This window comes from Phocoena phocoena, chromosome 1 (genome assembly GCF_963924675.1).
Source record: "Phocoena phocoena chromosome 1, mPhoPho1.1, whole genome shotgun sequence".
Taxonomy (NCBI): Eukaryota; Metazoa; Chordata; class Mammalia; order Artiodactyla; family Phocoenidae; genus Phocoena; species Phocoena phocoena.
Genome location: NC_089219.1, coordinates 159,336,882 through 159,359,730, shown reverse-complemented (window position 1 = coordinate 159,359,730; position 22,849 = coordinate 159,336,882). Strand labels below are relative to the sequence as shown.

Here is a 22,849-nt window from a genome sequence, read left to right as displayed (position 1 = left end):
ACTAATGCCAGTTTATTATTACAATAGTTCTTTTCAGTTAGAGATTAAATTTACATTTCAAGAATGTTGAGTTACTGTAAATAAATGCTAGTAATTTGAAATATTAGCAGTATTTTTCAGTCAATTTCCAAATATTATTTTATCAAGGGCTGCCAAAAATAATATTTTTTCTGCTATGAAATCTGGAGTTTAAAATTTTCCATTTTTGTAGCTGAATTAGGTAAAAGTTTAGAAATGTTGTTTCTTGTTTATTCAAATACAAGATTACATTTTCTAGAATAGGATTGTTTTTGTGAATGTCATGAAAAACAAAATCTTTGTTTCTCTGGAGTTCCAATTGCCCTTGCTATACATTTACCATGGCTGATGATATCCCATATTTAGAATAACAAAATTAGTTGTGTCATGATTAGGAGAAGTTATTTCTGTAGAAGATAAATACATCTCATTTCAGAAGCAGATGATCTAAGAAACAAAGGTATTGTTTTATATGCAAATGTCATCAACTGAAGAACAAAACCAAGAATTTAATGCAGGAAGAGTTCAATTGTTTCTAAATAAAAAGTTTACAATTCACAAGGAACTGTCAATTTCTTTTTAAAGACATGTAAGAACACCTTTCTGTATACCTTTTAAAAAAATGTTGCAGAAGTCTGGTCTTCAGAAGAAGTTTATATACCCCATGGCTGAGAGATGTTGATTCATAATTAAAATCTTGACACCTTGTTTTTACAGGGGAGAGTGAGCATTGTGGTTACTATCTGAGGGTGACAAATCTTGAAACAATTAACTTCTCATGCAGTTATATTTTTATATTCTAAGTGTTTGTGTCCAACACTGCATTTTATTAAATCAGGGTAACTTTGTGTTATACTCTTACTTTTAAAAACAAGAATTTAAGTCCTTTTTTCTGATCTCTGATATGGACCATTTCACTGAAGAGCACTCATTCATTCATTAAAGAAATATTTATTGAATATTTATTAGGTATCATGCATTCTGTTAGGTGCTGGGAATACAAAGATCGTAAAAAATGGTTTTTGTCCTCAAGTAGCTTGCTATATTTTCTAAGGTGATAGGATATGGAAAATAATCATTACTGTGCAAGAAAATAATTGCTTTACTAGAATTATTTACAGCGTGGTGAAAGGAAAAGGAAGGGTGGTGGGAGGGTCTGGTGACAGTAAAGAGAGAGCAGACTGAGAGGAGGCTGGACACATAGATTGGGATCAGAATGCAAAAGAGTTTAGATTTGATCTCATGAACAAGGAAAAATCACTTTTGAACTAAGAGCGGGGCAATAATGTGATCAGATATAGATGGTCAGAGTTAGAGAGGGATTGGCAAGAAACTAGCCTCTTCCCTTTACTTCAGATGGTATCTCTCACTTTCTTTGAACCTTGCAATTTCTAGTTCATACCATTATTAATGCCAGACTTTTCTTGATTAGTAGCTGTTTTTCAGACTTGGAATGTGTGCCTGAGCACTGCTTCTCTTTTGAAGGGCTCATTGTCAATATTTTCCCTTCTCCTCTTCTTATAGAAGACTTGTTTACCCATTATGGAGAGATCTTTCTGCAACCTATCATTCATCTAGCAGTGGCATCCTTTACCTTTTAGACTGTTTTTTGTTTTCTTTTGGTTTTTTTTCTGTTTGTTTGGTTATTTTTTGGCTGCACTGCACGGCATGGGGGATGTTAGTTCCCCGACCAGGGATCGAACTCGTGCCCCCTGCAGTGAAAGCACAGAGTCCTAACCACTGGACCACCAGGGACGTCCCTAAACTTTTAATCTGGTAGGAATGCTTTGCTGTTTAAAGATGGTTGAAGGGTATTTAAAAGATACCTCAAAAAGACTGTTAGAAATCGGTTCAAAGCTGATATATTAACTGTACTGTATCTCAGGCTCATAGCTGATTTTTAAATAAACTTTAGTTTTAAATGAGCTTAACTTTTCTCTTGTGGCAAAGACCACCAGGAAAAGAAAAGTTTTATAGTATAAAAATGCCATTTGTTGAAAAAAGGGTATTTTTAAAGTATTTGTTCTCTTATTTTGATGAAGAATTATAGACCTTTATTATTAAAGGGAAAAATCGTTTCTTTTTTAAAAGAGGTTGCAGAGATATAGTCCTAGCAGGCATATAAACTATACATTTAGTGTGCTACATCTCTAAAAATGCATTAGTATATACAGTTTTAAAGTGTTTTTGCTCTTTCTTGTATTAGAAGGAAATAAATTTTACCTGCCATATATTATGGACTATAAGATATTTTGAGGGGATTTTGTTTTCATAATCTTTACTATATTTTCATGCCTAGAAATTATAAAGAAATTAGAAATCACATATAAAATCTTACTGTTAAATTTTATTATTTGACTTGGCTCTCATTGAATCCAAACCATCCTTTTATGCAGTGCTAATTATTTAGAGTCTCAGCTTTGCTCTTGAGTTAGCAGTACCTGATCAACTTTCCAACTGTAAAACAGTTTGAAAATCAAATGTAGCTTACATGCAAGACCCAACAAAATTAAAAGTGTTAAGTACGTTTTGGCAGTTCACTTTTATTATGCCCAGTCCTCAAATGTACCAGCAGATAATCATCTGAATGTTAGTTATTTTTCACATGCTTATGTGATCACACAAAAAGTACATGCTAAAAAGAAGCAGATGGTGACAGATGGGGAAGGTTGAATAAGGTGGTTTTGGAAACCTAGAGAAATGCACTTCTGTAATAGTGTAAAAATAATTTGATAATCAAGTTAGAACTAACAAAAAGATTGCAAAAAATGACTTGATTGTTGGGAAATACATAGTATCTAGTTGTGGTTGGTGTTCAGGAAAAAAGTGTATATAATTTTATTTCATATGTGTAAAATACTGGTTTTCAGTGGCTGAAAATGGGTTTTTTGCTGTATTCCTAGTTTTCAGAACCTCATTTTTGGAAAACATTTACTTGGTATCATTTTATTCACTTTTCTTTTGAAGCCTACTAGCCTTAATATCTTTTATAATATGTATTTTGACAATATCTGAAATAGGCAAGAATATTTTTATAACTATTTTTAAAATTTATTTATTTTATTTATTTATTTTTGGCTCCATTGGGTCTCCATTGCTGCGCATGGGCTTTCTCTAGCTGTGGTGAGCGGGGCCTACTCTTCGTTTTGGTGCGCGGGCTTCTCATTGCAGTGACTTGTCTTGTTGCAGAGCATGGGCTCTAGGCACGAGGGCTTCAGTAGTTGTGGCACGCGGGCTCTAGAGTGCAGACTCAGTAGTTGTGGTGCATGGGTTTAGTTGCTCCACGGCATGTGGGATCTTCCTGGACCAGGGCTTGAACCCATGTCCCTGAATTGGCAGGTGGATTCTTAACCACTGAGCCACCAGGGAAGTCCTTGATAACTATTTTGATACAAAGATTTGCTTAAAGTCATTGTGATTCTATATAGATAATAGCACAGATGGAAATTAAATTCTATGTAAATGAAAGGCCAAAAGGATACAATAACTTCTTCAGAATGGGTTGAGAGAATCATGTAAATTAAGGGTGAAGGTAGTTTGTAGTATGGAGGGTAGTGTACATGGGGGGAGTAGTTAGAACCAAACTCGATTTAAGAGTACTAAATAGAATTTTACTCATTTATTTTAAATACAACAAAGAATAAATGAAAAAGATAATTTTATGGGCTCTATCAATATTATCTTTAGGGGATCTTAAAATAAATGAATGAGGTAAAAGTTATATATGTTTGTACCTTTCATCTGTAGATAAAAATAGTAGCACACATAGTTGCATTTTGCATACCCTTGGACAAAATTCTACTGGTTCTAACAGATTATGAAACTAAATCTCAAATTCTAAGCTTTTTGTAAAAATTAAAAGTTATTTTAGTAGCTTTCCCCAAACTGTATACATTCCTAATATTTTATTTAATTGTTAATGATTCATGTAACAATTATCCTCTTGAGGTGTTTTTGAAAACCGTCATCTTCCTGATAGTTCTGAAAAGGTCTCATCACCAATATTAAGGGGAAAATTAAGTAAATGAGCACAGTGATTAGTTCAGACAGAAGTTGTCTGCTTTATAGTTAGAATTTATATTTAAGAAATTCTGTCGTGAGTTGGCTGACTGTTCATACTGTTTCTGGATAATATTAAAAAACATTCCATTTTGCTATACACCTGAAACTAACACAACATTGTAAATCAACTATATTTCAATTTAAAAAAATTTCATAGTAAAAAAAATCTCATTTTGTCCCCAAATTGGATATTGTTTAAATATGAACAAAAATGATATTTTTAGTTCAATGTTAATGTCTCTCAACATTTATAAGTAGCAGCTTTTACTTCCCTAGAGTTCTGTCAGTTTTTATAGTAGCTATTTTTCACCTAAGTTCTTTCCAGTGTTATATAGTCTTTTGGTTTTAACAATCAGAATATTTGCATTCAGTACTTTGGAATGATCCTAATTTAAGCACAGAGTTTAATTTTAAATTCTCTGCAACATAAGAACATATACAAAACTAACCCTAACTGGGAACACTAGTGATTACCTATAGTGTTTTACAATGGCCATTTTTACTTTGGTTACAAAGACCCAGTTTCTTAGAATCCCATATTGTTTGTTGCTTCAAGATAAAAAGGAAGTATAGAAATCTCTGGGAAGATATGCGTAAGTATGATTTAATCACCAATATTGTATCCATTTAGCTTTTCTCCTTATCAGGAATGTTGCCTGTTCTAGGCAGAGAATGCTTTTGAAAGTACGATGTTAGCTGCATGCAAGTACTTGTGTCTGCATGCTAGGAGGTAGCCATAAAGCTTACAGCATCTTAATTCAGAACAAATGGCACTTACAGTTTCAGTCTCTTTAGAATCATTAGAGTGGTTGAAAACTGGATATAAAGTATATATTTATGAAGAAAATACCAATAAACCATGGAATTCATAATTCTTATGAAATATATAATTCTACTGAAGCTGCAATACATTTTAGAATCTGAATTAGAAGATTTGTAGTTCATTTTTTAAGCAAATTCCTGTGATGTTAGGAATATTAAAGGATTTCTGTAAATTATAAAGTATATAAATATGTGTTTATCTATAAAACACACATATAAGTTACCTGAAATATAAGGTTACCAGAAAAAAAATGTTTTTGAATTAGCGGTAAATTGGTTCATCCAAGTTCGCAGTTTAGTTTCACAACATAGGTGTACAGACAGTTTGTTTAGATGTTTAATTTTTTCCCCCATCTGTTCTGTCAGGATTATTGATTGAGCAGTAAGCCACTCCAGGGCATACATAGCCTCCTCATAACTGCTTGCCTTGAGTGCATTGTGTGGCCTGGCGAACAAGCTGAGGAAGGTGTTCCTTCAGCTTCCCAGTAAATCTTAATTGGTAAAAGAATATTGAAATGAGTATGTTTTTTGAAAGTACCCAGTAGCCAAATATTTACACTGGGAACTTTAATTGATGATATCATTTTAAAATATATAATTTATTATTTAATGTCATTCTTTGAAATTAGTAACCATTCAAGAGCTGTTCATGGTGATTTTTTAAACTCATCTGGGTTTTGATAAGTAGAAGTATCTACATTAAATGTTATCAAATATTGCCAGAACATTTAATAGTCATTGATAACCTGCTGTGACTTCCTTGAGTCTTAGATTTTATTATATCATAAAGTGAAGCAATCTCTGGCTTCTAGTGGAAACATTGAAACTAAGCTTTTTTTTCCTAGAGCCTGTGCTCTGTTGGGGTGTTTACTTATATGACCTCTTGTCATTTTTTAACATTTACATTCTTTTAGTGTTCCAAATCCCCACTTGTTCTTTATCTCTGTTTGGGCATTTGTGTTAAATGTGCTTATAAAGTGAAGCTATATCTAAGGTTACAGAGGACAGTAGGTGTAGAAGGAAATACTAAATGTCTGCATTCATATTTAAAGTTGATTTTAGTTTAAACATTAGTGACATTGATTTCATGGAAAAGAGACACTGTCTTTAGTTTAATTCTTCAGGATAAGTCTTTCAGTGGATTATTTCTTTAGGAGCAGGTTTTGACCTGCATTTATATCTAGATTATATGATAAATTGCATTTTAATGGAGTTGAAATGTAACTTACCATTGTTGTACCTCTACATTGCCATTTATCCTACTGGTTGGATCAACCCTCATGATAACCATGAAGTAGATTAGCCTTTTTGCTAGGGAAAAAAAAAATCGTCAGAGGTAACCAGAAGGAATTGCAACTCTTAGGTTAAAGAATGTAAATTTTATATATTACTAGGCTGTGGATTTTAATTTCACTCTGGAATTTCTACATTATTTCAAAGTATTGTATTTTGAAATAATTTAGATATAAGGAGAGAGAAAAGCCGTTGTATGAACAGTGGTAACATGTTTTTTATTATATAGCCACATGTAGAATATTATAATCACTTTTATTTTTATTTCTTGTGTATTTCATCTTCCAGCTGTCTTGGGGTAGGAGTTGAACAGAAATCTTTCTTTTTAATTGATAGCAAAGACTCTTAGATAAAGAGGCCTGGCTGAGTTGTTGGGGTATTTTCTCCTCAACATTGCCTAAGTTTTACATGTCAGTAAGATAATACATTACATCAGATTTGTTTAGTACAAAGTAATACAGCAAACAGCTCTAATTGTAGCATTATGTATGTATATTTCAATGAAAGCTCGTATGTTCAAAAGCAAAACCACATATCTTGAGAATCAGTGTTCGTTTTACAAAGCTAAATAAAATATATTTTATTTTATCAAGCAGATTTTTTTACAATGCAGTTTTATTTTTCAGTTGCTTATTTCTCTTCAAAAATAAAACCTTTTTTATGTACTCACTTTCCCTTCTGGCTGCAAACCAGGTATTTAAACAAAAATAAAGGATTGCCAGTTTTGCCAGCTGGGGATGAGAACCCGGCTGGTGAAATGTGGGTTCGGGAGGCAGTTAATCCAGCTTTTATGCTTTTTATGGTTTTATGAAAAAAGAGGTTAAAAGCTACATTTGGCTCTTTATTGTATGTACCACTGTTTTGTTGCTGTTGTAGGAATGCAGTAAAAGATTACTTAGATTTTAAAAATTTTGTTATTAGGTAAAATCTTGCATCTATTAGATAAAGGCCTACAAACAGTACATTCTACTAATTGGATGTGGGAGAGATTCAAAAGTCACTGGTATTTAAAAATTATATATACAGTATTTCCTTTAAGTACACAGGTAGAATTCCTTCTACTTCAAGTTGTTTCTTGTTTTCTATATGTTCTCACATTACTCATTTCAAACAAGTAGAAATTTTAAATATTTATGGCTAAAGATAGAAACTAGAATTTATTATTTTCCCCAGAAACATCTTGCTTAGTTTGTTATTTACAAAAGGGTTTTGGAAAAATTTAGAAACTGGACTTATGTTTATATATTGCCAATGCAGTTTCTAGTTGTCTTTAGCCACAAAACAATGATACAATTGAATTAATACTAGGGATGTAATGTACAATATGATAAATATGGTTAACATGCTATATGTTACATATGAAAGTTGTTAAGAGAGTAAACCCTGAGTTCTCATCACAAGGAAAAAAATGTTTTTCTAATTCTTTAATTCTGTTTCTGTATGAGATGATAGATGTTCATTAAAGTTATTATAGTAATTATTTCATGATGTATATAAGTTAAATCATTATGCTGTACACCTTAAACTTACACAATGCTGTATATCAATTATCAAGCTGTATGTCAATTATGTCTTGGTAAAACTGGAAGAAAACAATCTTTTCGTAGCATTTGAAAACACTACTAAATAGATCTTTAGGTAACATAGTTTTTTTCTTAAAATTAAATTCTCCGCCTTTAAATACCCTGTCTACCAAAGTGCCTTTCATAGTATTTATAGTAATCATAGTGTAGCTGTCAAAAATATTATGTGCATTTTACGAAATTATTAGTTAAATTTTAAATAAAAGTCACATAGGCGTAATCTTCAACAACATACTTACTTAGCTCAAACTAAGAAAGTTTAAAACATGAGTACTACTTTATTCTGTATCAAATTCTCTCCAATGTCATCAATTATAAGATTTGTTTGATTGATTAATTTCATGTATATGGTTTTCTTGATCTGCTTATCCCAAAGCTAAGAGGATCAGATAAAGTAAGCTTTAAGATTATTCAAATATAGTATCTTAAAATAAAATATTGAAAGATCCAAATAGATAAAGAAAATTCCTTTGGATGAGGAACATATGCAGTAGAAGGGTAAATCAAATTTTACCTTTCTGGGACAAATGGCACGTCATCATGTTTCAGTTTGAACAGGTTGCTCTAACATAGCCTAACTTATACTTGCGTATTGTTTCTTACTAAATTTATTTTACATGTAATGTGTTTTGGGAAATAAATTTAAGGTCATATACCCTACAAATATTGAGTCCATAATTTTTATTGTTTGTGTTTAATAGAAATTGTTGTGAGGTACTTAAACTTTGGATACTAAAGTTTATTACAACCCAAACAGTAAATCTTTATGTTCACCTGTTGCTTAAATATTTCCTGAAAGAGTTTAAACATGTAGGGGCCTCCAAAAGTTTTTATATTTATTTTCATGGTTGTCATGCCCTGGACTCTTCTCTAGTACATTGCATTTGTTTATTCCTATCTTTCACTCTTTGATTTGTAGTAGTTGGTTCTTCTCAGTACAAGAATGTGGTAGACACATTATGTTATCTATAATCAGCACAGTTTAGCTCTAAGTTATTACTTAAAGTCCATGTTAGTGGAATCAGAATGAAAAATTAAGTAGGCCTAAATGAAAATATGCAAATAGTTTTCATTTGATCCTTAGGGCACTCATACATTCATTTACTTAGAATCTGTTGCAGTACCTTTTTTGGTACCCAGTCATTTCTGGATATATATTGAACATTTCACATATTTGGTGTGATTTATATCTTTTGTAGGATGCTTCATAATTTAAATGTCAAGATCTCAGAATAGCCTACCTAGGTTATGTAAAAATCTTATGTTTTATAAATAATACTTTAAAAGCTAACGTGTAAAAATTGATCTTTTACTGGTTTCACTTTTAGGTGTTAGAAGATAATGACTATGGCCGAGCCGTGGATTGGTGGGGCCTTGGGGTTGTCATGTATGAAATGATGTGCGGGAGGTTACCTTTCTACAACCAGGATCATGAGAAACTTTTTGAACTAATTCTAATGGAAGACATTAAATTTCCTCGAACACTCTCTTCAGATGCAAAATCATTGCTTTCAGGGCTCTTGATAAAGGATCCAAATAAACGGTAAGCCGCAAATAACACACAGTGAGTTACTGATGAATGTGGTTAGGAATTGTGATATGGAAATTAATTCAAATATAACTAACTCCAAGAAGCAATGTATTTGGTGTAGACATCTTCCTACTGAGACACTGACTTATTTTTAACTGCATAATATAGAACATTTAAAAAATTCCCTCAACTCTTTCCTAACTTGGAAATTTTATACAGATTTTACCACATAAAGATTTTGAGAGTTTTATGAACAAACAGTTTCTTAATTGCCATGGTGCTTGCTATTGTGGGGATAGGAGGATCCCTTTTTTCCTTTCAGTCTCTGGGCTTTATATTTCTGCTGATTTACATTATAAAACAGATAGAACTGTCTCTATACTCTCCTCCCACACGTATGTATGTTAACATATCTAACTACTTTTTTTGTTTGTCTTTGAAGATAATTCTTTTCCACGCATGGCTGAAAGGACTAATGGCAAAAAGTGTCTTTGCATACTTTGTATTTCTATTTTTGTAGCTATAGCTATGACCTGAGGAATCCTACAGCTCTTTGCTTAATGAGCTGTAGGATTCATTGTTCATGTTTATATATTTATTTACACATACATTTTATAAGTCATACATGAAATGAGTATTAATTTTAAAATGTCCCTTAATATATGTGTTTGTATATACATGTGTATATTCTTTGTTCCAGTAGATATATATGCATATCAGTATGTCTCTGAAAATCTCTTAGACCTTAAGCGTCTTAAGGGTAGGCCATTTCATATATTGTTTAACCTTTTGTAACACCTCACATAATTTTTGTTAATGTTCTGTTTGTGGTTGATGCTCAGTATGTATTTGTTGACAGACTGAATTAATGAGTGAAGGAATAAATGAATTTTAAATTGTGGGCTTTGTCTACCTTAGAGATGGTTTCCATCACATACTTCTAGCTTTTAAATTTGTGAGGAACATGATTTTACCTTCAGCAGAAATAAGCAAACATAATAAAAGAGGTGCCATCTTTATGCTTTGTGAAGAACCATTCAAACGTTTCATAATTCTAGTAACTGAAACCTTACCTTATATTTATAAAGTGATTTTGTGTTCTTTGTCAGGACATTTGCACATCTGTTTCCTTTGCTTTTTAGTAGCCTGTGGAGTAGGTAGGATAGATATTATTCTCATTTCCATTTGACTGAGGAGAAAATGAGGCCCAGGGAGGGTTATGTGATTTATCCTAGTTCTCACAGAAAATTCGTGCGAACAAGAATAGAAATCAAGTTTATACTTGCCTATTTGATATTTCTCTTGTATCTTCTTTACAGTGCACCGTTTTCTTAGTTTAGGTTTTAAAATGTATTCCATTTGATGTGATTGTTTCACAACTATTGTAGCAAGTGGCACTTGGCAATAGATAATCTTTATATAGAGCTAGGATTTCACTTTTATCTAGTTGAGTTTTGGATCTAATATTTGCCTTAGATTTCAAGGGCAGTGAATTTTTAACCCATCTTTTTTTGACTCCTTCTGGTTTTCATGTCTATGTCTCATTCATTTTTTTATTGTCATTTCCCACCCTCCACCCGCACCCCACCCCCTGGGGATAGCACGTAGTAGGTACTTAATAATTGTTGAATACACGTGAGGTAAATTTCTAGAATGTTAGTGGCCTGGTACGTAGGACAACTCTTAAAGTTTTGTCTACCCAGAGGTTGATATTGTCTAAAGAGAAGATGTGGTATTTTTAACTATCTGTTATTTCCTTTTAAGGTAGATATGTCAAGCCCCTCCACTGCTACATTAAAATATTGGGAATGCAAAGATGAATAAAATGGGTAATCTCTGCTCTAGTTGTTCATAGAATAATGTAGGGCACAAAACATATATTCACAGATGCTCAGGTTAAACTACGTACAAATGCTTTTGAAATTATTAGCTGTTAAGGGGATTGGAAAACTTGAGCTGGCTTATGAAGGAGTTGCAATTTGCAGTGGCTTTCATGAAGAGAATTTTACATGTAAATAACAGCTAGAATTGCAAATGAACATGGCATTTGAGAAGTTCAGCAACTGGAGTGTAGAATATGAGTTGGGTAACATTGGCAGATGAAGCCGATATGTTAGATTGTAAGGACCTTATCTTTCTTAGAAAATATTTAATCTTTATTCAGAAGGGCATGAGAAGCCACTGAATTATTAAAAGTAAGGGATGGTGTAATCAGGTCTGTGTTATGAAAAGGTAACTCAGGAAGCTTTGTCATGGATAGATTAGAACAGTGAAGCGCCAGGGGCAGGTAGGCAGGGTAATTAAGAATACATATGGAATTGTCCAGATAAGAGATGGAGTCCTTCCTAAAGCAGTTGTAAAGAGTGCTAAATAGAACTTTGTGAATGATTAAATAGAAATGGTGAGGAAGGGGAAGGAGTCAGGATGCCTCTGAGGTTTCCAACTTGGATGCCTAGTTTGGAGAATGGAGTTACTATTAACAGAGAAGGAGTACAGGCAAAGGAGGAGGCTTGATGGGGTGGATGTTGATATTAGTTTTGCTATACCGAGTCTGAGGTTTCTATAGAAAACCTAGATGTCAAGCAGGCAGCTGAAAATAGTACCAGTGCTTAATAGAAACACAATAACTAATTTTCTCTGGGTATATGTCAAGGAGTGGGATTGCTGGGTCATATGGTCAAACTAAAAACTATTTTTAGTTTTTTAAGAAACCTCCATACTGTTCCCCATAGTGGCTGTACCAGTTTACATTCCCACCAACAGTGTAGGAGGGTTCCCTTTTCTCCACCTCCTCTCCAGCATTTATTGTTTGTAGATTTTTTGATGATGGCCGTTCTGACCGGTGTGGGGTGATACCTCATTGTAGTTTTGATTTGCACTTCTCTAATAATTAGTCATGTTGAGCATCTTTTCACATGTTTGTTGGCCATCTGTATGTGTCTTCTTTAGAGAAATGTCTGTTTAGGTCTTCCGCCCATTTTTTTATTGGGTTGTTTGTTTTTTTGATACTGAGCTGCATGAGCTGTTTGTATATTTTGGAGATTAATCCTTTGTCCGTTGCTTCATTTGCAAATATTTTCTCCCATTCTGAGGGTTGTCTTTTCATTTTGCTTATGGTTTCCTTTGCTGTACAAAAGATTTTAAGTTTCATTAGGTCCCATTTGTTTATTTTTGTTTTTATTTCCATTTCTCTAGGAGGTGGGTCAAAAAGGATCTTGCTGTGATTTATGTCATATAGTGTTCTGCCTATGTTTTCCTCTAAGAGTTTTATACTGTCCATCCTGACATTTAGGTCTTTAATCCATTTTGAGTTTATTTTTGTGTATGGTGTTAGGGAGTGTTCTAATTTAATTCTTTTACATGTAGCTGTCCAGTTTTCCCAGCAAAGATGAACTTATTTGCAAAGCAGAAATAAAGACACAGATTTGGTATCCACAAACTTACGGATACCAAGGGCAGAAGGATGGGGTGGGATGAATTGGGAGATTGGGATTGACAGACATATATACACTACTATGTATAAAAGAGATAACTAATGAGAACCTACTGTATAGCACAGGGAACTCTATTCAATGCTTTGTGTGACCTAAATGGGAAGGAAATCTAAAAAAGAGGGGACATATGTGTACGTATAACTGATTCACTTTGCTGTACAGAAGAAACTAACACAACATCGTAAAGCAGCTATACTCCAATAAAAGTTAATTTAAAAAAAAGAAACACAAAACTGAATATTTGGATTTGGGATCTGTAGATATCTAGGAGGTAGCTGGAGCCATGAGAATAGTGAAAAGTGTAGAATATAAAAAGAAGGCAGCCTAGGACAGAGTCTTGGGAAATGTCAAAATTTAAGAGGTAGAAAGAAGAGAAAGAGCCAACAAAAGGACGCTTCCAAAAGCCTTTGGAAACGTAATCAAAGCTAGCACTATAGTATACCTCTTTATTATTCCTATTCAACTATTTTAAATACTGCCTGAATTTGTCTGATATTCTTTACCGAATTGCTATCAGTTCCATCAAAGAGTCAGCTCTCATCTTGCTTTTATTTCTTATTCTGCATTACATTATGATTATTCTATCAGTATCTCCTTTAGCCTCCTATGCAAATTTTGTAGGAAAAGCATGACCTCATGTTGCATTCAATAACACAAGGAAAATGTGAATTAGATGTTGTTTCTAGTTGTGAAGAATCCATAGTAGCTGAGGATTTTAGTTTGGCTTTCTGATATGGGAATTTGGTATTCTTAGACAAAAATATCTTAATGTAAATTATATTTTGATATAATTTTGAAGTTTTAAATTGTATATTAGGGAGTCATTGATGTTGAAATTTTTGACAGTTTCACACTTTGAAGAAGCTTGTGTTAAAGAATCTCTACCAACTTCTAAAATGGCAGCCTAAGATTATATTCTTAGTCTTTGTATAGCATTCATGGCCGATACTTTAATTTTATATGTATTTGATAAATATAGATTAAATGCTGTCTATGTCCAAAGCCAAACTATTGCTAGAGAATTGCGGGGTGACATAAAAATGAAAAACTGAAGCTGAATTAAAACCTTTTAATTACAAAAATGATTACGGTTCTCCATTCCAATTCCTACCTCATCCATCATCTCATATATATAATTAAGATTGAAAACAGTATTGAAATAAACAATAACATAAATGTAAGAAAATACAATGAACTGCTGATTTTTCTTGTGCATACTACTTTAATGCATACTTTGAAATGTTGAATAATTCTTTTCAGAAGTCTGTGTTTTGGTGTTTCTGCTTTCCTGGCTCCCTAAGCACAAGCTTTAAAATGCTTTTTGGATAATCCAGTACTGAACTCTCCCCTCCAAAGAATTTGCATTCTACCAGGAGAGAGACATATACAACTTGAAATAGAATGAAAAAGAGTGAGGCCAGGGAGTCAAGTGCCGAGTGTTAACTAAGTATAGATTTGCCAGTCTGAAAGTTGCAAATATGCATGCAACTATTATGATCTGATCCAATCTAAAAGTTCCATATCAGGAGTGTAGTTTATTCTGTATGAATCTTGAGATAGGAGACCTAGATAGTGGGAACTATAGGATCATCACTACAGATATTCAGATATCAGCTAATTGTTTTGTTTTCCATTCTGACAGTGTGTCAGAGGATCCTGGATTCTTCCCAGTCGTGTATTTCTTATACCTAATAATAACCAGAATTCATTAAAATTGTATAATTGTTTGTTTTCTATGACCTACTTGCGTTTCTTCTTACTCAGTGTTGTGTTGGGAGTTGAAATGTACCAGCTTAGAATAGCCAATTGTTAAATTTCAAAAATTTTGTGAGCTGGTTGTTGAATACAGTCATTATTAAAAATTAAATTATATAAACTTACAGTTAAATCAGGAACATTAAAATCACGGGTAAAAAATACTCAAAACTCATCACTCTTTAATAATGTTGTTAAATTTTACTCTTATCTATGCTTTTGAGGTTACTTATCTATTTTGCTTATATATTTTGAGGTTAGAAATACTATATAATGTTTTACTTCCACACATCTTGTATCAGTAAAAATAATAATATATATAAAATGCATTATATTGTATATGCATAATTTCCCTCAGAGAGCTGATTGTTAGGCATTTACCAGCACATATCATTCCTAACGATGAGTAAAATCAAATAAAACTTGCTGTATCAAATTCAGATTTAAATAGATTTCCTTTCTTTTCCTCTTTCTTTCCCTGTCCTTTCTTTTTTTCTCTTTTTCCTCTTTCCCTCCCACCTTACTTCCTTCTCTGTTTTTTTTCTGTTTCTCTCATCCTTTCTTCATAGTGACTAGTAGGTACTGTATGAAACTGAGAAAGCTAGAAAGCACCTGAATTTCAGATTGTGTCAGGTATCAGTTGAATAACATTTCCTTCAAAGATGGGGTGGGAGTATTCTAAATTTTTAATTTATATTGAAACTTGCATAGCATATTATATTGCAGTGATATTTCATAGATTAAATTTATCATTTCTGTGAAAATTCATTTGAGATATGAAAATACTCCATGAGTTTCTGTCTGTTAGCAATGTTCTCCAAATTGTTTTTTCTAAGTAATTATCTAGCCTTTTCAGAATTTATGTTAACAAGGGTGCATTTTGACTAAAGTTCTAAAATAAATTTGGTTTATAGAATTGACAATACCATTTATTGTGCTAGGTACTTATGTTATTTCTAACCCTTGCAATAATCCACCAGGCTGGTATTATTAATCCCATTATACAGATGAGAAAACTGAGATTAAGCAACTTTTTTATTGTCATATATCTCATAAATTTCCGAGCCGGTTGCCTGTTTCAGGTTTGTCTCCAAAGCCTATGCTCTTTTCAAATACCATACTGTCCTGAGGCTAGTTCTTATTAATAGCATATTAGGAAAATTAGATCTTACAATAAAAGCTTTTTATTTTTATGGCTATTTATCACAAGAACTATTTACACACAGAAAATTACATTTCACAAAAACTTTGTAGTTATGCATTCAGCTTATGTAAACGTTTTATACTCATTTAATTTTATTTCTGTCCTCGCAGCCTTGGTGGAGGACCAGATGATGCAAAAGAAATTATGAGACACAGTTTCTTTTCTGGAGTAAACTGGCAAGATGTGTATGATAAAAAGGTAGGTTATCTTCATGGCATAGTGTTTATATATTTTGGTTAAAATGAATTTACAGCAAAAAAAATTTTAAGTGAATAACAGTGAATGATGTAATTATATTTTTCATTTTTACTCAGTCATTTAATTGAATGTAGGACTCCTTAGCACAAAATTTTCTTCATAGCTTTGACTCCCGAAATGCATTTTGAAATTTTATTCAATGTGATCAAACAGTTTTTCTTTTTTATCACAATAATTTGTTAGTTTGCTTCTCATCATTTCCTTAATTCATAAAAAATAAAGGCACCAATGTTATGTTATTCTTCAGGAAAATTAACTAGCAAAACAATCATAATTTTAAAACTTTGTCTCTATGCCTTTCATTTTAAAGTCAGCTCTTATTTATTTATACAATTTCTTATTTTAAAAGGAATTTAAAGCAATTTCGTTTTAATATTTAACCAAGTAATAAATTTATTTGTCTTCTTTGGAACGTCTGTTATTTGAAACAGAACTTAAAGACCCAGAGAATGGATGCTACAAATTATATAATTTTATTTTTACTGTAATCTGCTTAGTACTTGTTTTTAATACTGCAGTGTTTACTTAAGTTTAGGAACAGGAAGTTATTGTGTTTGTTCTATCTTTTAAATTTTTTTAATTTTATTTTTACTACTTCAGATATTGTTAGTACAGACACTGATTTTTATATTTTGATTTTCAAATGCTCATATAAAAATTTTACTACGAAAGTTTTATGTAGTTCAGTATTTGCTTAGAATTATTATCTAGTCATTTTGTGTAGTTAGTCCTTCCATTTCAGTTTATTCCAGGTTTCCATATTTTTCTCTAAAACATATATCAATCAACATTTATGTAGTGTCTACTTTGTGCCAAATATTCTTCTCTATTAAACCCTAAAGATAGAATGATATATGAGTTATGAGGAAGTGAGACGAGTACTTCATTTTTGTATTATGTTACAGTAATAGGGAGTGTGGTGATTTTGTAAGCATTTACTGTAAATAGGTGTTTAAAATAGTTGCACCATGTTATGATACCTCTACTCAAACTTCACTTCAATTAAACTTACATCTCTTCAGCTCGGTGCTTTGTGACCGCCTAGAGGGGTGGGATAGGGAGGGTGGGAGGGAGATGCAAGAGAGAGGAGATATGGGGATATATGTGTATGTATAGCTGATTCACTTTGTTATAGAGCAGAAACTAGCACACCATTGTGAAGCAATTATGCTCCAATAAAGATGTTAAAAATTTTTTTTTGAGTTTCTACCGTGTATAAAGCACTGAGGTAGGTATTGGATCCTTTTCAAACCTTATGAGAAGCTTGTGACCATTCTTAAGTTTCCTCAGTGTTTATTAACTTCATGTACACAGTTATACATCCACTTTATAACACTGATGATATTCTTTATGAGTTGCATCCATATATAGCCCCTAATGCACTATGTACTGTTTATCATGTCAGTACACTATAAAAGAACCTGAAATTGGGAGACTGGGATTGACATATATACACTAATATGTATAAAATAGATAGCTAATAAGAACCTGCTGTATAAAAAAATAAATAAAATTAAATTTAAAAAAAAGAGAACCTGAAAAACAAATCTGAAAAGTATCAAGATCTTGGCATGTCTCCTAGAAATAATATATGGTCAGAGGTTTTCTTTGGCAGGCAAAGTTATAAGCCACAACTAAATATTCCTTTGATATACCCTGTCCGAGGAGGATTCCACCACAACCACCAACAACAAAATATAACAGAAAGAAAAATTTCTTTAAGAGACAAATGTAGAGCACCAGTATGGCACTGCTAACCTTAAAGAAGGGGCAAAACATGGACTTTCTTCAGTCCTGTTCAGAGAGTAAGATATGCTACAAAGATTTTGTCATTAGCATGCAGCTCTTCATGTTAAATTGTAGTTTGGCATCATCTAGAGAACGCTCTGAGAACCCACCTACCACACAGTGAAGAAGCAAGGCTTATCCTGTCACTGTTCCACTGGGCTCAACATGCCCAGAGCGAAGGTACTATTAAGATGTCTACTCAGGCAGCTCCCTTGCGGTGAATGGAACTGGAGAAGCCTGCAAGTAGGGTAGGAGAAGGAGCTGCCAAAGCACAGCTTTGGGTGATATATGTGAAGAAATGAGTTTAAATTGTTAGTATGTTGATAAAAATAGTTGCTACTTAATTTGAGCAAAGGTGTTAGCTATCTTGCATAAAGAAGCACAACCACAAAAATCACAAAGTTTCTACACTCATATACACCTGCTACAGGTTTACTCTTGGGGTGTGGGTAGTATACTGGATGTCAGATGATGTACTGATGTTTTCAGCCATCTTCACACACCTGAAGAAGAACAGCATCATAGCAGCATGCTTAAATTTTGAGACTCCTTCTAAAAGGATGTGAAAATACGATTGGTTTTATTTGGGTTTGTATTGTATCACTAACAAACAAGGAATTAATTATAGGAATGCTAATGCCAGTAGCTATTTTCATGAATTCATTTGTAATTCTAGTGTTTTCAAACATTTTTAAGGGGTCCTATGTCTTTAAAACACGTAACTTATTCATAAAAGATTAATTCATCTCTAAGATCAGGTATTTTTTTATTACAGTTTTACTAATGTGCTTTGGGACATTTACTATTTTTATAGATTTATTCCATGATTATTGGCCATTTTTCTATATATTGTGGCAAACCCAGAGATGAAGGCATATGTAAAGATCCTGGCATCTTTAGGGGAAAGCTAAACCTCTTCCTAGGCAAAGTTAAAAGTGAATTAATCTTAATTACAAGTATCATGATGTACCACTCTAAAGAACTTGGTACTGGAAAGTGGAAATACTCATCCTGGATCTGCTTCTTCCCTCTTGTGTGGAAGTGGACAAGTTGTTTTACTCCCACATAAAATTCTGATCTTTGAAGTATCTTCAAGCTTTAGGATTCTCTGGTAGGATATTTCATAATATGAATTAATCTAGTTAAATTTCTATATAAGATTTATACTTAGTTTGTCAACATCTACAAAAAAGTCTGCTGGATTTTCTGTGAGATTATGTTCAATTTATAGAAAAATTTGGGAAGAATTGGCATATGAACATGCTATACGTCTACATTTATTTAGGTCTTCTTTAATTACTCTCAGGAATGTTTCATAATTTTCAGTGTTTAGTTCTTATCCATATTTTGTTGAATTTATCCATAAGTATTTCATGTCTTCTGATGTGGATGGTATTTTTAAATTTCATTTCCATATTGTTTGCTACCAGTAGAAATAGGCTTGATTTTTGTATATTGACCTTGTATCCGACAAGCTATTAGTTTTAGTAGCTTTTTTTGTACATGACTTAGACTTATCTAAATAGATGATCATATCTTCTATAAATAAAAAGTTTTACTTCATTTTCAATCTGCACGTATTTTATTTATTTATTTTGCCTTATTATATTGGCTGGGACCTTTCTACAAAGTGGAATAGAAATGATGAGAGTTGACATCCTGACTTTGTTTCTAATCTTAGAGAGAAAACATTTTTTACCATTAAATATGACATTAATCACATCTAGCACCTAAATCTTCATTACTCAATGTCATTCTCCAGTAAAAAGAACCAAGGTTATTTGGAGAAGTAGTTGATCCCACAGCTGGGATGGGGAAAATAAAAGAAGAGCCCAAGGAATTTTGTGGTACCAGAAAATAAAAAAATGAAGGTAGATGGAAAAAGGTGCATGTTTGTACAACACAGGAGCCAACCTCAAATAATTCCCAGTGGTGAAAGCTGGGACAATTTCAGTAGCAAAACAAGTATTGTATATGACCAAAAAAATAAGATACATATCCATGAGTCTATACTGCAGAAATTAATGATTGAACGAATAGATAAAATATTGAGAAGAGACATGTCTTCATTATAGGTGAATTCCGGTTAATAAATATAGAAGGAATCAGGGAAATAGAAAATTACCATTAAAACACCAGAGTAAAAATTGCTGTATGCAAGATTCACCAATGAATGTTAAAATTAGTGGGCAAAAGTTTAAGAAGGAGGATATTTGCATGGTGTCAACATATCTTTCCCCAAATACTTATTTATAAAGATTAAGAGAGTAATTTTACAGTAAAAAGCCCTGGCAAACACTGTCTTAAACCAAGTGATCAAGATTAATATCACCAGTAATAAGACACTGAAATCATTATAACCCATGATATGATGCCCTGAGAAGGCTGTATCACTTTTGTACTATATTCCCTCAAAATGTATAACCTCAGTATAATCATGAGAAAACCTAAGAAACCCTCAAAAGTGTCAACTTCATGAAAGGCAAGGAATGATTGTGAAACTTTCACAGATTGGAAAAGACTAAGGTGACATGATGACTAAATGCAATGTGGGATTCTAGATTGGATCTTGGAATAGAAAAGGGCCATAAGTGGAAAAACTGGTGAAATGTAAATAAATTTGGTAGTTAATACTTTTGTACCAATTTAATTTCTTAGTTTTGATAACTGTACTATGGCTGTATAAACTATTAGCATCAGGGGAAGGTGTGTAAAGGGTATATGGGAACTGTTTGTACTATTTTTCTAAGTCTTTTCTAAGCCTAAAATTATTTCAGTGTAACAAGTTATAAAACTTTTATCTAAGTGTAGGGTTTTTTTTTTTTTTTTCTTGCGGTACGCGGGCTTCTCCCTGTTGTGGCCTCTCCCGTTGCGGAGCACAGGCTCCGGACGTGCAGGCCCAGCAGCCACGGCTCACGGGCCCAGCCGCTCCGCGGCATGCAGGATCCTCCCAGACCGGGGCACGAACCCTCATCCCCTGCATCGGTAGTCGGACTCTCAACCACTGCGCCACCAGGGAAGCCCTAAGTGTAGGGTTTTTAATACCTCCTTTATTGGGTTGAGGAAGTTCCTTCTATTCCTAGTATGCTAATAGTTTTTATCATGAATAAGTGTTGAATTTTATTAAAAGTTTTTTGCATCCATTGCAATGATCATATGGTTTTTCTCCTTTATATTCTGTTAAAATGGTGAATTGTATTGATTATTTTTCTAATGTTAAATGAACCTTCTATTCCTGGGGAAAAATCTGCTTACTTATGATATCCTTATTATGTATTGCTAGATTTGATACAATGTGTTTTTTAAAGGATTCTTTGCATGCTTAAATCATGCATGATACTGAGACGTCATCTTCTTTTCTTAGAATGTCTTTGTATGGTTTTCATTTCAGGATCATGTTTACCTTTTTAAAGTGAGGTGGGACGTATGCCCTCCTCTTCACTTGTATGGAATTGTTTCTGTAGAATTTATATTAAATGTTCCTTAAATCTTTGGTAGAATTTACCAGTAAAGCCCCTTGGGCCTAGAGTTTTCTCATTGCTGGGAGGTTTGTAACCATGAACTTAATTCTTGAATAGTTAAGGGACTCTTCTGGTTATTCTTGAATAGTTAAGGGACTATTCTGGTTATCTGTTTTTTCTTGATTGAGTTTTGGTATTTTATGGCTTTCAAGGAATTTGTCATCTAAGTTTGCTAATTTATTGGCTTAAAAATGTTTGCAATGGGGGCTTCCCTGGTGGTGCAGTGGTTGAGAGTCTGCCTGCCGATGCAGTCTGACTGCGGATTCGTGCCCCGGTCCGGGAAGATCCCACATGCCGAGGAGCGGCTGGGCCCGTGAGCCATGGCCGCTGAGCCTGCGCATCCGGAGCCTGTGCTCCGCAACGGGAGAGGCCACAGCAGTGAGAGGCCCGCGTACCGCAAATAAATATAAATAAATAAATAAATAAAATGTTTGCAATATTCTCTTTATATCTTTATAGTGTTTGTTGTATATGTAGTGATGACTTCTTTTATTCCTGATATTGGTATATTGTTTTTCTGTGTTCAAAGTCATTAATTCTCATCTTTATTATTTCTTTATTCTGCTTCTTTTGAGTTGATGTTGCTTTTCTTGATCTCCTTTAGGAGGAAGCTAAGATTATTGGCTTGAGACCTTTCTCTTTTTCTAACATAAGCACTTAATGCTATGTTTCTATCTAAGGACAGTTAGCCATGCTTTGTGAATTTTGATATGTTGTGTTTTCATTTCAAAATATTTTTAGTTCTTCTTGTGATTCCTTCTTAACTCAGGGATTATTCAGGAGAGTGTTGTTCACAATTTCCACATATATGGATTTTTTAGACATCTTTGTTATTGATTCCTACTTATCTATGGTTGGAAAACATATTTCATATGATATTAATCCTTTAAAATTTATTGAGATTTGTTTTATGGTCGATAAAGTGGTTTATCTTGGTGTATGTTTCATACACACTTGAAAAAGATGTGTATTCTACTTATATTGCATAAAACATTCTACCAGTATCCATTTGGTCAAGATGTTTGACAGTGTTATGTCTCCTATATTATTACTGATTTTATGTCTACTTGTTCTATCAGTTATTGAAAAAGGATCATTGACGTCTTTAGCTATAATTGTGGATTTGCCTGTTTCTCTTTTTAGATCTGCTTCTTGAATTTTGAAGCTTCATTGTTAGTTGTATACATAGCAATTTATCTTCTTGGTGAATCTACCCCTTTTTCATTATGAATGTTCTTTTATATTCGTAGCATTAATCTTTGTTTTGAAATCTACTTTGTCTGACATTAATATAAGTACTCCAGCTTTCTTTTGAATTTTTCCCATCTTGTTATTTTTAACCTATATCATTATATTTAAGTGTATTTTCTCTTAGACATGATATAGTTGATTCTTGCTTTTTTTTTGGGATTTTAATGTATGAGGATTTTATTTACAACATTATTAACAACAACAACAAAGAAATTAAACATAAGTTACTGCAACTGATCCTCTGAGATTTAAGAAGTTCCATTTTAAAT

General features: G+C 32.9%; 1 protein-coding gene across 2 annotated transcripts in view; it reads left to right on the top strand.

The window, feature by feature from the left end:
* Positions 1 to 22,849, top strand: part of AKT3 (AKT serine/threonine kinase 3) — a 372,859-nt gene that overhangs the window by 282,631 nt on the left and 67,379 nt on the right. For both annotated transcript variants that reach the window (XM_065894489.1, XM_065894498.1), the window contains exons 10-11: positions 9,107 to 9,321; positions 15,873 to 15,960. In XM_065894489.1, the coding sequence (XP_065750561.1) occupies positions 9,107 to 9,321; positions 15,873 to 15,960 (303 nt within the window). The remainder of the gene's footprint in view (positions 1 to 9,106; positions 9,322 to 15,872; positions 15,961 to 22,849) is intronic.